Consider the following 17,369-nt stretch of genomic DNA (forward strand, 5'->3'; position numbering starts at 1 on the left):
GCTTATTCTCTGTTGAGTGCAAGCTGGCTCTAGGAAGCTCAATGAATGGTCTCTTTCCTCACCATGCCCAGCAAGGGTAGGTGTTGCCATAGGCAGTGCCTGGAGCACCGGAAGCTTTTCCCATTCCTTGCGAGCACTTGTGTTTAGGGTTGTGCTACCTTGTCTAAGACAGTGGTAACAGATATCACAAAAAGTTTTGTGCCTTTTGGAAATAGTTCAGTAATAGAAGGCAAGATTTAAAAACTTCTAGCCAAGCTAGACGTGTCTCTAGCAGAGCTACTTACTCCCTACCTAAAGCATATTTGGCTGTAGACAGTCAATTGCCTTTAATTAGCAAATGTTAAAGGAAAACAAACCATGCCATCTTATAACAGAAATGCAGGCAAGAATCAATATCTCTAGAAATACAAACCTGTAAGCAAAAGTAAACAACAACTTGTTTATTTTGTCATAAATTTAACACAGAATTCATGATTAATGCTGCTAGTACTTCCCATGTACATGCCATGGGAACGTCTTGAAACTGTATTTCTTATTGTTGTTAAGATACGTAGCTGCTGTTAAGACTGCTGTATGCACACAAATTGCAGTGAAGCTGTAATCAGACTCCTGAACGCAGCTGTGGTATAAACTAATAGCTGAAAAATAGTTTTGCACATACATACAATGCTTAAAATAGCAGTGTTTCCTGTTTTGGGCAATTTCCAGCCTAGACAGGCTGGATCTGGCATGGGCAGGGTCAGCTGAAAGATGGAGGTGGGGATGGTCTAGGACTAGTGTGTGCGTTGTTCCTTGGAAAATAAACAAGGACCAGAATTTTGAAGTCTGGTTTACTAATATTGGTAGTGTGGTGTGCATCTAGTGCATTTAAACCTGCACTCTTATACAAACACAAAGGTTGCTTTTGGATAATGTGTATAGAGGGAATAGTCTAAATGAGCCGGTTGCAATCTGAGGTGCTGCACAGGCTCTTAGTTTGATCTGTGCTGCTCTGTATTCCCTGAGGTCAACTAGAAGATGCAGAAGACAGAGCGGCCTGTTCAGCTCATTGTGTATGCAAAGGAAGGGGGCTGTGTCCCCCTTGCTATCATTAGTTGTGGCTTTTCAGTGGAGGACAGATGGGGTGAAGAAAGAAAACAGCTAAACTCCATTTTGAAGCAACTTTCCACCTCCAAAGAAAACAGAATCACAGAATCAGACAATTTCCTCTTCGTTTCCTATGAGGCTAATGGTGAACAGAAAAACACTGGTTCTGAACCAGCATTTTACATGATATGCCACAGCTTCAGGGGCTAGAGGTACATTTCGGTCATCTGTGCTCTCATTGCACGTGTTCCGATTGCCAGATCATTGAACTTTTCCCTTGAGCTTGCTCTTGGCCAGTCTTGCATACGGCAGACGTGTGTAGTGTGTTTACCAGCCCATGCCAGCATATGGGACCTCAGGTTAACCTTGTTTAAAACTATTTAAGAGATTTAAACAGACCTTCTCCTGTACCTGCCTTTGAATCTTCCAGTTGGCACAGAGGTAATACACCATGCTGTATTGAAGAAGAAGGAAGAAAATTCAAAAAACTTGGACTTTCTTCAGGTGATCTGGGTCACAATTGCTGCCTGCAATTTATTCTGAGGGGTAAAAGAAAATATGAACTGAAATGAAAGTATTTTACTCTTTCTGCCTGTTGAGTTCCATCTATAAACCCTGGGAGCTGGAATCCAAAAGCCACAATATAATTTTCTCTAGTAGCAACAGTTTATGAAAAATGGCAGCAAGACATTGTATATTAACTGAATTATCCATTTGGAATCTATTTAGATTAATAATTCATGTGTTTTCTTATTTCTTGTAGAATGGAAACTGGAGAACTTGAAGAGGCTGGATGTCAATCAGGTATTAAACATATCTAATTTAGCAGGTCATAAACTTTATCAAATCGTAAGTTCCGTGTGATTTAGGCTAGTGGAAGGAACTTGAATGAGAGGTCAAAAAGACATTTTCCTAGAATATGTTAAGTAATGTTAAATGAAGAGCTGCAGGAACTGCCCTCAGACTAAACATAACATGAAAAAGCTTTAATCTTGTGTTAACAGATGTGGCAACTACATACATCTACATCTCTTGTTGTATGACAAGAAGAAGAAGGCTTATCACACCGTTGTGAACTATTTGGTCATATGGCACTGTAAAAAGAATGCAGAACAATATGCTAGATCCTTGAAAGCTTGGTGCCAGTTACCTCCATATTACTTTGAGTGGCACCTAGTGTTTCCAGAATAAGTTCCACACACCTCCCCCGCCAAAAAAAAAAAAAAAAAAAAGCTTTAGAAATAATTTATAATGTTTTCCTTCTGCTTTCCACTTTGAAAGCGTTTTGGGGTGGAGCTCACGCTTGCTCCTCTCCGCATGCTGGGGAATGGCCAGCCGAACACAAAGCGTGGTCTAGTGCTTGCCCTGTGTAGAGAGCACCTGCCAGGTGCTTTTTACAACACTGTCCAGCTGCCTATTTGTGTGTCCAGTGTGGTTTTCCACCATTCTGGTGTCTGTTTTTTTGTCACTGGTTTTCCAGATGCTGCTATCATTATTAAATCAGCTTTTGCTATGGGCTTGGATTATGTGTGGAGCTTTTTTGTGTGTGTGTTTTTATTTTTCTTTTAGTAAGGTTCATGATTAATCCTCAGCCATGTGGTAATATAGACAAATATATACCATGTTACTGTAAAGGAAGAAAAGAGTGAGCTTTCTAACCTTTGGTTCTGAAGCAGCCACATTTTTAAATTATTTTTCCTTATCATGAAAATAACACATAGCACACATGCATGCACATACACAGCAACTCAGGCTCATAGGTTAAAGTTTGGGAAGTTGTGAATCAGCAGCTTTCAGTAAAGCTGGAGATGGATTTGGTCTCAAGGGTGGCAGGAGTCATGGGAATGTTGTTTCAGGAGTCACATAGAAGACTCTTGAGTGAGTGACTTTGTCCCTAGTAACAGATTTTGCAAACACAGCAATAGATGTAGAATTAAGTGTAAAAACAGCAAATTAATTTCTGCTTCGTATTGCACTACATGGGTTATGTCCTCTGCAAATAATGGTTTGGTGTTTGCCTTTGTACAGTAGATCTAAGGTTGTAGCAATGCCTTTGATTTTGATATAGTTGCTTCAGTTTTATGCTGGAGAAAAAAAAAAGCAAGAGTTTTGGTGCCTAGTTTTGCGTTAAGCAAAAATATAAACCTAGTAAGACCCGTCTTTATACAAGTAAAAAGTAACAATAGGTCATTTTATGAGAAATCTTACTGTAGGCAAAGGGACCTCCTTAAGGATTAAGGGATGAATGGGCATAGTAAACTTACAGAATCCCCCTGCAAAGGGGAGAAGGTGAATAGCAAGCACTGAGGCAACAAGGGTTCAGAAGTGCTTTTAAGAACAGGGTGTTTTATGGTCAGCTTAAAACTATAAACACAGAAATAGTTCTTTCTGTGATGTAAATAGTAATAAAAAGTGGTATGCATTTCTGAGGGCAGGGAAAGACATATTGAATTTCTGTGAATATATACTGTGTGGGTTTTAGATATGCTTTTAAACTAAATGTATTTTTAAATCAGTATTAGAGTCTCGCTTTTTGAATCTAATCATGTCATGATGACTACTTGAAACAGTAAAGAATATTATGAAGGGGTTTAATACTGTGAAGTTCTAACACGTAATGCCATTTACTTTGCCAAATACAGATACATTAAAACTAAACTAAATTTATTAGCTCTGTAAACTGGAAGTATGTTAAAATGGGAATTCTGTTGCTTCTGTTTGCACAGGCTGATATAGCACCACTGATGGCTTCTCTTATCGGTGTTCCTTTTCCCCTGAATTCTGTGGTAAGAAGTTAATTTTTTTTAACCTTATGATAGGAGTCTTCTGTTTTTAGAGGAAGAGGTTTTTGAGAGAAGACTTGAGCATGTAAAAGAGAGGAAGATTACAGTTTTGGAAAAATTGTTGTAGAGGATGGAGACTGCATGTACTTTTAATTTTGTGTGTGTGTTTTGGGATTGGAGAATTCAGTCTTCTGATGTATTATTTAGACTTAAAATTTCCAGTTGAATAATCTAAAATTTTATGGTCTTAAGCAGTGTGAAAGTTTTGTTGATTTGTAATTAGGACTGGTAAAAAATAACAGTTTGGTTCAAATGACATTTGGGGTTAGTGATGAAAGTTGAGCCTGTAAAGCCAGTTCCTGCAAATTAATTTAAAATACTTTTTAAATTAAGTGTGCTGAGTCTTTTAGGTGGTATCTTGTACCACTAACTTAGTGGGCAGTGAAGTTCCTCACTGTGAGATGATATTTTCTTTGAATTTGTTTCCTGTATTTTCATATAGTCCAGAGGGGGTCTAATAATATATTTTTGCTAACAGTAAAGTCTGTAATGTGTTTTCTTATTTCACATGAATAACATCTATTTTCAGTGTACTTCAGAATACTTTTTTTTCTGGAAACTTGCCTCAGATTCTGTCCCTGTACTTTTAGCCATTCCTGGTCATTTGAACTATCTTGTGAGAAAAGTTTCCTAGCACACTGATGAAGAGCTAAGAATTGCTCTCTCTGTCACTGTGAATAATGATGCGTCAGGCCCAGGCGAGAGTTTGAATGAAACAGTCAAGTATTTAAAGAATAGATTCTGATTACTGACTGGGGTTTTATTATTATATAGTGTATAATGTCTCAGCTTCTATTATTTGTCTTTTTTGTGTGACTGTGGGAGTTGGGATGTTGTGAACAGTCCTTCTGATGTAGTGAAATGATACAAGAGGACTATTTTTAGTTTTAATGGAGTTACAGCAATTACCTCAGTAGTAATTTGAATATTTGTTCACTTGTCTTGCCATTCAGTTCAAGAAATTCATGTTTCTTCAGTTAGATCTTTGAGATGTACATGTGTGTATATAACTACCTATGTCTATTTTTTTTTTTTTTTTTTTTTTGCTCCAGGGAACTCTGCCTCTGGAATATCTAAACAGTAGCGCCCATTTCAAAGCGGAGAGCATGTTTACAAATGCTGTTCAGATTCTCGAACAGTTTAAGGTAACAAAAGACATACTAAAAGGAAGGAAAGTATAATTTTGACTAGTAATTCTCATTGCTCTTTGTAAAAACTATTGGACTTGAACAAATACTGTTTACAGCATACTATAATTCAAAGAACTAAAACTGAATGCAGATGCTGGGTCATAGCAATTAACTAGCTGTGAACCAAATGGGAGTTGATTTGAGAGACTTTAATGAACATCTTTTTGGAAAGAAAATGAGTAGCTGCTTTTCTTTATTTTAAAATAAATTGGTTGGTGTTTTTTGCTTTTAGTTTATCTTATCTCCATGCAGGGAGTAGATAGGCAGGCTCGATTTGAAGTGCTAAATTTTGGAAAGGAAATGTTTCCTTTGAAACAGTGACTGGGACACGCAGCCTAAACTCAGGATCAGCTAACAAACAGATCAAAAGGTAGTGGTCACCTGTCTTAACCAAATGCAATTAGTGTCTTAATTACCTTTTAGCTAATGCTTTCATATCAGCCTTTTCTTTCCTGCTCCCTCTGATGCTGAATGTTGCTATGTCATGAGGACACGTCTGTAGAGCAAAGGTTCTGTTTCACTAGATGCTGTTCAGTTGTGGAGTAAGAAACATCCTCAAATCTCCCTTTTGGTAAGACCTAGAGATGCTGCAATGCAATGACCAGGACAGAATCAGGAGCTTAGCTTAGATGTGCTGCATGAGATGAGCGTGGAGGTCAGCACTGTTGTCATCTTCTGTCTCTTGAACACACAGGCTCCTGAGTGTAGTTTTGTAGATATTACATTTCTAATGTAATGTGTGTTGTTTTCCAAATCTGTAGTGGCAAGCTTGCGTGTGTGCAGAGATGATACCAGTTGGACATGACTTTAAAGCAGTTTATCCAACACCCCTGGTAGCTATAGCCACTGGAGTCCAAAGACCTCTGCTTTAAGCACTGAAGGTGTCAGCTCTTTCCTAAGTTAAATTGATGTCTTGTGGAATTTTTTTTTTCCTTAAGCAGGCCATCGTTTCTTTAAGCTTGTTTTTATAGTGTTAAATCTATTTTCTTCCTTGGTAGTTTGTTTCTGGTATTGTTTTGGACGGATTGTGTGTGAACTCCTTTGGGTTTCTGTGCGGGAGAGCAGAAGTTGCGCACAGCTCAGACATGCCAGGCGGGTTCTTGCTGTTCCTGCGATGGGCTGACCTGACCATGGTTTGTGCTCCCTGGAGAGGATGTTGTTTTGGACAGATAAGATGCGACATGTAGATTGCTCCTTCAAGCTGTCAGATTCTGGGATGCAGTGTGCTAGAAATGTCTTCGCTGTACTTGATGCTAGCGGTCAGACTGGTGAAGGAGTCCTCAAAGATGTTTTGGAGGGCCTTGGGCAAAGCAGTGCCAAATGCATCAAAGCCTTTGCCATTACTCAGGTGCAGGTTAATCAGTCTAGTAGCAGAGTTATAGTTCTTTGAGCAGTGCTGAATGTTGGGGGGGTTACTTTCTTTAGAGTGGATCTGGACTTTTTAAGCACTCAGAGGAGCTACTAGTGCACGTTTGGTCATTAACAAGAGAGTAATACCCAGTTTCCTGGGCAGTATATTGACTATTCATTAGAGAATACGTGTATATATGTATGTGTGTGTGTATATATATACTTTTTTTTTTAATGCAGGTTAAGATGACTCAGAAAAAGGAAACAACATTGTCATTCCTGTTCACACCATTTAAGTAAGTGAATATAAAAAATTTGTACATTTTCCTTTGGTCTTATTACTTTGATATTTCAGTGGGATGTGACAACAAAGAAATTTGGTCTCCTCAATCTTTTCATTGAATGAGAGTGCTTATCCACCTGTTAAACTGTTAAAGTTATGCAGTTAATTTTTATTTAAAAATTCTAACCAAAGAAGATTTTTCTAAAAAGCCTATCCCTTAATCCTTAACTGAAGGCTAATGTATTATTTGCCTATCCTTTTTGACAATATAGCTATGTATAGGCTGCATGGTGATTTTCACTGATTTAGAAAACAAATGCCTTGGGAGATGCAAGTCCCTATAGGCTTAAGAAATAACATTCATTTTTATCCTTGCTTATATGTAGAAAAAGTAGAACTGGGAAATGTTTCTTCTGCGATTTAAAAACTAGTATTCTAAAAAAAAACCAAAAAAGGCAAATAAAACTCCCTGAAGCCAAAGAGAAGCCAAAAGAGAATATTTAGAATTTGTGCTGTCTGACACTAGAGTTTCTGTGGTCATGAAAGTGTTTCAAAAATTTTTGTGCATCTGTGACCTCTGCGTTCTAGTATATAGACTTGCTCACTTCTCATTCTTACCCAGTTAAAGCTTCATTTTTTTTTTTTACCCTGAAAGGTTTTGGAATGCTTTCCTGTAGGTCTATATGGCAATAGTCAGTTCTGCCTTCCGTTCGTGGAATGCTTCAAAATGCTTTGTCATTGAGAGCAGCTGTTTTCCTTTGGGAAATAAAGCTGATGTTAATTAAGGTCTGTAAATCATAGGAGCTGTAAAGTACTTGAATCTTTTCTATAAAGTATATTTAAGTGCTAAATAGGATTGCTCTCTTTCTGAACAGAGATTTACTGTGTTATTTTATACCACTAGCTTCTCCAAAGGGAGAGTTTGAAAATACTTAGTTTCTGAGACCTCAATCAAGTCTTGGCCACATTATCTTGGGTGCATAATGAATGTTTTAGCTAACGTTTGATTAAGAATGACAGTTTCATTATCAAATAACTTCTTGCTCCATATGGAGCAAAAATGCCATATGGAAAGGTTGCTCAGTCATCTTTTTTTTCATTCTGTGGGGAAGGCTGATAGTTTAGTTTTGCAGCTCTTGTTTATATTTTACTATCTTCTTGTCTGCTTTTCCCAAGAAACTTCTTTCTGTAAAACAGGATGTATTTTTCTTAAGTTAATGCTAAATTTGCCTCTGAAGGAACTCAGTGTTACTGATTGCCTTGTGGCCTAGGATTTTCTTTCCTTTTTGTAATACGTAGAGTTGTTTTAAGTGGAAATGCCAGACACATTTATTATTTCAACAATATGAATAAAATTTGATATGAGCATGGTGTTACTTTGGTACGGTTGATTGCAAAAATGCTTTCTTTAGGTACTCTTAAATTGCTTCTGAACAGAGCTTGGGTTAATGGTCCTTCCAAGGCCTATCCATGAAACTAAACGAATGCCTTAGGTGTGCGAATTACATGCAGGTTGTGTGGAGAATGACTTTGGTTCCTAAAGAAGATGATTCTTCACCCTAGAAAAAAAATATTTCATAAGCAAGCTGTCACGATACTAGTATGAGTGTTAATATCAATACTCATACTGCTGTGCTTGGGCACTGTTAGCTACTTGGTCCTCACAGTGCTCTTTGACTCCTTGAAGCTGCCCTGGCTCTGGGAAACTACCAACCTCCCTTGTCCAACTAACAGTTTGGATGAGGCAATTGAGCACCAGCTGATTTTTAAGCAGAGGAGTAACTTCCTCGTGGCCCAGCTTACAGGAAGGGAAGGGAAACCTTGGCATGTTGTGCCTACGGATCTGTGGCCTGTCCCTGTCCTGGAGGCTGCAGTGTGGCAGCAGTGAGCACGAGACCGACCACCAGCCGCTGCGGTTGATCTGGTGCATTGAAATAAATTGACCTTCATCAGGTGTCCAAGCTAAATGTGCAAACTGAGGATAGGTCTCTTCCTGCTTCCCTTATGGCGACCCTGCAGGTAGGTGAGGTGTTCCCTGTGTGTGCAGGTGGAAGGTGCACATTGCATGTTATCACAGCAAGCTTGGTCAGTGTGAACTTTCAGATCTCTCAGACCGGCTGGTACGTAAAAAGAGCTTTTTACATTCTGGGTATCTAGTGAGCACCTCGGAAAGACTCAAGACCCAAAGGAAGCAATGTTATTATCCATGGGATCTGGTAATGGAGTACCACTGGTATCACTATACTGGATTAAAAACTTGCAAAATGAAGTATGAATGCAATTTTGTATTAGTACCCTCTTCAAAGAAAGGGAAAATGAAGATGAGAAGAAACAGTAATCTGTATTTCACAGAATCACAGAGTGTTTGAGGTTGGCAGGGACCTCTAGGGATCATCTAGCTTAACACCCCTGCTCCAGCAGGGACACCTAGCGCACAGGGCACAGGGTGGCATCCAGGCGGGTTTGGAAGGTCTCCAGAGAAGGAAACTCCACAGCCTCTCTGGGCAGCCTGTTCCAGGGCTCTGTCACCCTCACAGGAAAGAAGTTCTTCCTCATATGGAGGTGGAACTGCCTGTGTCTCAATTTTTTTTTTTAGCAAGGGTTAAAAGGATGTAAGGTTGGTACTTTTGCTCTACCGTTTTCAGGAAAAGATTTAAGAAGGCAAAGTTCTGGGGACAGCTTCTTTCCCTACCTGGAGCAGGAGCTCTCTTGGTCTGCTGTTATGTTTCAGAGTGCTTAGGGTTTGATCTTGGTACAGAGATGCTGTTTCTGCATGGCCACGCAGTGTTTGACCATCTCCGTACAGTACTAATGGAAACTTTCCCACAAGTTTGTATTAGTCTCTGATTAGCCCTGTCTGCTGCTGCAGCTAAGCACAATTCCGCGTTGCCTTCCTGTCACTCATTAAGGTAACCTCTACCGCTACTGATTGATTTGAATTTTTGTACGAAGGAATTAAATGTCTTTATTCTTTGTCTTTTCATCCTTGTGGGGCTTGAAACTTTTAACTCGATGCTCAGAAGGAGTGTATGCCGGTGTGGTACTGCATTCCGTGGTACTGCATTCCGTGGTACTGCATTCCGTGGTACTGCGTTCCTGCCTAGTTTTTTTTGAGCTTAGTGAAGCATAAGTCATGTCTGTTAAGTGCCTTAGGTCCATCAAGCTTGTGTGGAAATAGAAAATGTAAATATTCTGTGTTAAAGTATTACATATTTTAGGTATATTTCAGCATCACAGTTGCTTTAAAAATGAACAAAGTATGCCTATAAGAATTGGCGGACTAAAATTTGTTAGATAGCCATAAAAGCCGTAGCTGAACAAATGATATTTAAGTTTGTGCAATGGAAATGTCGATCTGAGTTACAGAATTTCAAATGTCAGACTAAGACGTTCTTCTCAGTGAGGTTGATGTAATTATTATTAAAGGTGCATTTAGGGCTGAAAATATGTTCACAGACCATGTATTCTGTAGAAAATATGCCTTATCAGAAACGTGAGCTTTTTTCAACCAGAAATAATACAGAAGGTTCATTCCAGTATTCTCTGGGGAAAATTGCATTTACCAGATTGAATCTTCAAATATTTTATTTCCAAGTGACTAAAAAACTGTTCGTGACCTTCAGATGTAATGACTTAAAAACTAGTCTTGGGGCTGCGTGTGGACCCTGTCACACCTGGTGTGTCAGCTAGTTTGTCTGCCTGACGAGCCTGTTTTTGCTACCTGCTCCCACAGAGAGGGCAGCAGAGAGGAGGCTCGTTGTCCTGCTGCAGGATTCTTCCAGTTTCCACAGGAATATGTTTTCCGGGGACAGTATGGGTAGCACGACGGACAGAAGATGGTGGTGGCAGTTTGGAACATGCCCTTTCTTTGCTTGGATCCAAATTGGATCTCTGAGTGAAATCCAGCTGCTGAGTGTATCGGGATGGGGGGGGGGGGGGTGCATCTGATGGCCATGTGGGGCCGTGGGGACTTGGGGGAGTGTCTGCCTGGGTGGCTTTGGGGCAGGCTGGAGCTGGGGTGGCTGTAGCTGTTTGTGAGGATGTGTCCGGCTGTCAGTAAATGCGGCTTAGTCAATGCCCCTTCATCAAGGAAGGAGTCTGAATGAAAGCCCGTGTGGAGGCTACTTGTGAGGCAGAGTGTTTCAGCATTTCCAGGAGAGCTCAGCTACAAACATCTGCTGATCCTGCCCAGGAAAGTGCTTAGCCAGGAGGGGACGCCCAGGGGGACAAATACAGAAGGGCAGGAAAGTGTCTCCTGCCTTCTACACAAGTTAACTGAAAGGCTGATGCTCAAAAATGACTTTGAATATTGATCTGCAATTCCAGCTGGATTCTTGGAGAGATTTATTGTCTTAAATTTTAGTCCCCACTCCTTTCTATTCCCCACATTTTTCTCCTGCTATGGAAGGCAAGGTTTCCAAAAGTTACTTTCTTTGCAAAATCAGAAGTTGATGTTTCCATGGACGAAGGCACAGTGCTTTGACCTTTATGATTAGAAAAGGCAGGCGTCAAGATGGCACAGCTTCGAATGAAGAGTGAGGGAGGACAAATCTAGATCGCTGACAGGGGAAAACTGATGCCCAAGAAAGTTCACTACGTTATTGGTGTTCCGACCATTTCATGCACCTTGAGGCAACTGCAGAGCTGGCACAGCTTGCGGAGGAGCGCGCCAAGGCGCCAGATGCTGTTGCAAAAGCAGCTCCACAGCTGGCATCTCTGGGCTGTGAAAAGAATCCTGAAAGGAGCAGGAGGACTGTTGTGCGGAGGTGAGTAGATGGACATCATCTAGTAGACATCAGTAGACATCAGTAGAGGGACATCAATGTCGCACTACAGTCCTCTTAAACAATTCATTCTATTTGATTATCCCAGCAGCTGCAAGAGGTTTAAAATACTAGATCACACAAAAGCACAGAGGTGCTTCTTGTCTATGCTGGGGTGTGCGATTTTTTTTGGGGGGGGGAAAACTGCTCCCAACTGTTAAGGTTTTTGTTGCCTCACAGTAAGATGGAAGGGCAGTAGTTTAAAAGGAGCCATATACAAAAAGGCAGAACGTGTCCAGCTGGATTTTAATCCCTGCTTGCTTTCCCCTAGCAGTGGTTTCTGTTGAATGTCTTGAGCAGTTTACACCAATAAGAGTTTTTCTTTTGGCAGGGGAATAGCTTATTACTGTTTAATGTCAAGTTTGTATCTTCTTGTATGAGAAATCCCATCATAGCTTGACGGTGCATTTTTTCAAATAACTTGATTTTTCGGGGAAAACTACATGTCAATTTTGTGTGTGTATGGTAAAGTTATAACTATATCGTACTGTTATATAGAAAGTAGTTTTTTTTAATGACTGTCTGACATAAAGCAATTAAGTAAAAGTGTGCCTCTCCCTCACTATACCAAAATGTAACTCTTCCCCTTCTCTCACCTCCTAGTATGGATTTAGATGTAGCTGCTTTAAATGTTTGCATAGATTTGATATAAGAAAATAGCAAATTGTGTAGACTGAGTATTTCCGTATGATTATGCATCATGTATTTGTTGTAGTGATAGAAAAGAAAATCACTTTTTCATAAGGTGGGAGTGTGTCTTTGAAGATGTTCAGCAGCTTCAAAGAAATCCCGTGTGCACAAACACCTGTTCTTTTTTCTCCCTCTGATGACGGGAGGTGCAGCACTGCGCTGTTCTGTTCTGTCTGACGCTCTTTCATAATGGAAATTATAGGTATTTCTGCAAAACCGACATTTGAAGCAAAGTGGGATTATTGTTCTCCACCATTAAGTGGGGCAGCGCTCCTTAAGATGTCAAACATAGCTCATCCTTTGAAGTTCATCTTATTTTTGTTTTATTATTGAAATAAATGGCAGTACGTGTGGTGTATCCGTGGCGCGTTGCATCAGCAAGCATTAAGGATTGGATGTTGGGAAGAAAGGGTGAAGCTGTTGCCATAGGGAAAGATATTTCTGATAGTGATAACTCTCCTTGCCTCTTGTTTTATAGCTTTATACACAGACACACACACACACACAGTTTTTAATGGAGTTTCAGTGCACACTTAGGTCTGAGCGCCGCGTGGGAAGCGCTGGGCAGGACATGGATGGGGAGGATGCAGCCCTGCTAGAGATCAGGCATCCTGCTGCTCTCACGTCTCAGCAGCACGCTTGGAAGCTTTTTGTTTTTACACTGAAAGCTTATGGGCTGTGGCTTCTGCACAGAAGGATTGGACTTAATTGGATTTACTGTCAGGTAGGACAGTACCTTCTAGAGGCCTTAACCCAAGAGGCAAAGGTATTAGATAAAATATCACAAGAGTTGCTTGCTTCCCTGTTTACAGATATAAAATCTTTTTGGTCATCTTCTGAAAGCTGCAGAAGCGCTTGTAATGGCGACGTGTGCAGGGGATGCGGAGGGCAAGGGGGCAGGTTGCAGAGGGCAGCCTCCTTGGACCTGCACCTCCCAGCAGGTCCATGCCCACGCCGTCCCACGGCGCTGTGTCCTCAGGTGCAGCTGGCTGGCGAGCAGTGGCACCGGTGTTTGGTGCATGGGATCACGGAGCAGCCCTGACACGTGGCAACATCTCCCTAACCCTGCGGGTCCAGGTACAGCTCCATGTCTTCATCGTACACCTTGCAGGGGAGGGACGTGCTTGTGGTGTCAGTAAGGCATTACTTTGTAGTTAGCATTGACACATGTCCCTTGTAATACTGAAGTACAGATTTAAAAAAACAGTGTTTCTCCTTTTCTTCAAGGACCATCATCTTTCCCATTGAACTGTTTCCCCTTTCAAGGCTGTCGCATCAGCTCCTGCTGGTGTTTGGGCCAAAGCAAAGGAAAACGAAGTAAACAAAGAGACAAGAATCCGTCTGTGGCGCTGCCTCGCGGCCTGCTCGCAGCTTCTGGGCTGTGCGCGGTGCGAGGGCTCCGCGTTGGACCCGGCGCGCGCAGCCGCCTCTCCTCTCCCTTCTTCCCGCTCAGTGAGTTGGCAGCTGGCAGTTAGCTCCTCTGCTCCTTTTTCTCCCATCTTTCCTATCCGAAGGTTTTACATAAATATCCTAAGGCACTTTGCTGTTGAATACATGAATATGCTGCATCAGGGACAGTAATTTGTGGGAAATTGCAAGGCTGTTTTAGTTTTTTAGCTTCTGACAGACCAGGATTAAACCACTGTTGCTTAGAGCACTTCTTGTGGTTTTGCTTATGTCCCGCAGTTTCTTCTTTTGCGTGTCTGTAAATATGAACACAAAAGCCTGTATATACTGATGGGTTTTCAGAATATCTCAGTAAAGATGCTTTTGGTATCTCTGACCTCTGAAAGTATGCCTTTCATCCCTTCATTCTATTATGCTTTATAGAATAAAAAATCTCCAAGAACTGGAAATAGTAGTTTCTTACTGCCTTTTCTGAGCTTTCTTCAGGATGCCTGATACATGCAGTGGTACCTTCTAGTGCTTCTTTAAAAACTTTGCAAAGATAACTGGATACTGACCAACAGCAGTCAGAACTGAAAGCCACAGAAACATATTCCCCTTCTGGATACTACAAGACTGAAAAGCTGATGGTAGAGTAGCAGGAGAGAGAGAGGATCAGGACAGGAAAAAGAATATTGGGGGTCCTGGACTTTAAAAGGCTATCACAGAGTAACCTTGCCCTTTATTGTGGGCTTATGTGGGCTACCTTTCCTTTAAATGAGCACAGACTGTTTTTCTTTTTTTTATTCATTTATAAACTACATATTTCATTTGGAAATAAGGTGAATCTTGTTTCTGAATTAAGAAAATTAAATTTTGTGAGACTGTCAGTTTTATTTCTTTTCCTGAATTTTTTTTAAGTAAGAAATTAAAAGGTTATTCAAATAGAGAAAAAGGTACAACTGAGTTGACCACTAAATCATTTAATCTCTGAGATTTTACCCTTTAATCAACCTTAAAGCATATGTAAAGTTCTGTTTGTATCTCATAGTACGTGTTTTCAGTTTCTCTTGGTTAGAGTCAGTGAAACAATTCTTTGAGTAGGTGCATCTTCTAAAGAGCTGCAATGAGCACATTTTTAAAATGGGAAAATCAGCTTCAGAGTGACTAAAAATTCATGTAAAGATGTAGTTTGGTAAAGTCCATAGAACTGTAACGCACTATATTTTTTTCTAATTACCTCTAGTAGCATCATGTACTCTGTACTGTACAGTGAGTTCAATTGCAGTAAATGTCATGGTTACAGGCTTTGATTTTGAAATATTTATTTGGTTCTTTTTTTTCCATGGTTCACTGAGTGAACTCGTGACTTTGCATCACTTGCCATTCGCTTTCTTCATTATGATGCTCTGCTCTGGATGGGGAGGTAGAAGGTCTTTGTATACTGTGCATGCCGTCCCGCTCTTGCGTGTGCACCCGGCCTTTGAAAGGAATGCTAGAATGACAGGCTTGTGCTAGCGTGCAGTAGCACTGTCGTTAATGCCAGGTCTCTGCATTCGCAGCTTGCAGGTTGCTGTGAATTCGAGATGGATCAGGAATGAGCCTGCCATCGCCCTTCTGCCAAACGAACCAGTACTGCACTGCACACCAGTCATTTCCCCTCACCTGCCCGCTGCTTGTTGAGAAGCCAGCTGTGTTACATGGTGAGAGTGGGTGAAGGCAGCACTCTCAGGAGACTGCTGTTGAAGTCTGGTGCTGCTCTGGAAAAACGAGAGCTGGACAGCACATAGCAAAGCAAGTGGGAAAGTCTTCCCTTTGCAGCATTCATAACAAGTTGACACACGGAAAGCCCTAGTGGGCTTTATTCACATGGCCTTCACATATTGTTGGGCGTACCAGGAGATTCAAGGGTTGCCTTAGCCTTCAGCTTTTTAAGTTTGGGAATAGGGTGGGGTTTTTTTTTTTTCCTTCCACACTCATACTGTAAAGAAGACAGAGCAGCTGGCAGAAGGGGGACCAGTGCATGTAATCATTGGATCTTCTGCAAATCTTGCTGCTCCTAAGAAGCTGTAGGATGCAGTGTTTTCCTGAGGCAGGCAAATAAGGGGGAGTGATAGGGAGTACCTGTATATTAATTGATGAGGGTCAAGTATATGGAGTTTGTGTTGAGGAGAGGTCCTTCTGCACAAAATTAGAGTCCTTAAGCATAAGGACTTTAGTTTTGCCTATGGCATGGAGTGGGGAGTTGGATTGAAGCAGCTTAAATGATTTGTTTTAAATTGCCAGTGAGCTGGGCAAATAACTCAGGTTTTTTCTCTGTGCGTCACTCCTGCTGGTTTGTGATGCTTCCTCGATGTTCATTATAAAATCTGGAGCATTATAAACCTTGATTTACTGCAGATCCTGAGGGCTTCTTTTTTAAAGCATAATTCTGGAAAAGTAACTGTACAATAAAATGGCTATAAATCATTACCCATATAACCAGGCATAAAATAATTAACATACAAGCGGCGGTGGATCCAGATGCACTTGCAAGATGCCCCCTTCAGCTCTAAGGTTTTTCCTGTGCTTTGCCTGCGCCGTGCTGCCTGTGCTGCTGGGCACGGGAGCCTGGGCACACGCCGGTGGACTGGAGTGGTTGGCGGGACAGGGCTCCTCCGGAGACGGCCGCGGTAGCCGCGCTTCATCACCGTCTTGTTGCTGCTGCTGCTGTCAAATAGTGGAGGTTACACGAAGCCTGAACGATTCATTTTGTCAAGTATACCTGTGGCAGGGGTAATTAACAGCTCTTAAGGGACAGTTTACAAGCACTTGCGCAATTCGCCAGATTGTTTTGTCACACCATTAATTATGTTTGTTCATGGATGAAGCTCTGATTTCTGTTTCCAGCTAGAAAGCTCATTTTTTGATAGACATTTCGAAAAACAAAGGTACCCTTTCCTAATACCAACTACATTTCCTAAGAGGAATGGAGTTCCAAAACTTTACATTCCCACCATTACTGAGAATACTTATATGTTATTTCATGTACATGTGACCATAGAGCTCTTGTTTTTCATTATATTAACCATCTTAGAGTTATACTTGAAAGTACATGAGCCTTGCAAGTACTTTTATTCTTTAAAAAAAAAAAGAAGAAAAGGATAAGAGTTAAATTCACCGACTGCATTCTCTTTGTATGTATTTGTTAATTAATGGGAGAGACAACAGAACTTCTTGGATATTCTGCATTTTAGGAAAAAAATACTTGATTTCATAGTTCAGTGTGTTTTATGTATTGTAGAAATGGAGTCTGGTGATGTTTAGCTGGGAAGAGCATAGATACCTTAAAGTTTCCTTACAGAGTTTAGGACTTTTTAATACTGACCAGTATTCTTTCTACTCTTTTTTTTTTCCTAATTATTTTACAATTAATTGCTCATAAGCATGTGTTAACCTTGCAAGTACATTGGCATACTAGCAGTGCCCCTGATATGTTGCCTGCTAAAGCATGGAGAAGTAACTCTAATCAGTTTAAACCTTTTTCGCTGTCTGTTTTGTATTCTCAACCTTTCAAATGGTGGTTTGAAGAATAGTTCAGGCTTTAACTTCTCACACTTAAATTTTGGGGTTTTTGTTGTTTGGTCACATTCAAAATTAAAACCTGTAGAAATGTTTATGATTTTTATTCTGGTAATTGGAAATAGGAGGATCTTGCTATCTCGAACTTTGTCTTGAG

The 17,369-nt window shown here is 40.7% G+C and overlaps 1 protein-coding gene across 1 annotated transcript in view; it reads left to right on the top strand.

Moving 5' to 3' along the window:
* PIGN (phosphatidylinositol glycan anchor biosynthesis class N) overlaps positions 1-17,369 on the top strand; it is an 85,820-nt gene that overhangs the window by 23,618 nt on the left and 44,833 nt on the right. Inside the window, exons 8-11 of the mRNA XM_088521339.1 lie at positions 1,850-1,890; positions 3,813-3,872; positions 4,982-5,074; positions 6,710-6,765. Coding sequence (XP_088377465.1) covers positions 1,850-1,890; positions 3,813-3,872; positions 4,982-5,074; positions 6,710-6,765 — 250 coding nt within the window. The remainder of the gene's footprint in view (positions 1-1,849; positions 1,891-3,812; positions 3,873-4,981; positions 5,075-6,709; positions 6,766-17,369) is intronic.

This window comes from Tinamus guttatus, unplaced genomic scaffold, assembly GCF_059628265.1.
Source record: "Tinamus guttatus ecotype Peru unplaced genomic scaffold, ASM5962826v1 Tinamus_guttatus_pri_ptg000117l, whole genome shotgun sequence".
NCBI classification, from domain to species: domain Eukaryota; kingdom Metazoa; phylum Chordata; class Aves; order Tinamiformes; family Tinamidae; genus Tinamus; species Tinamus guttatus.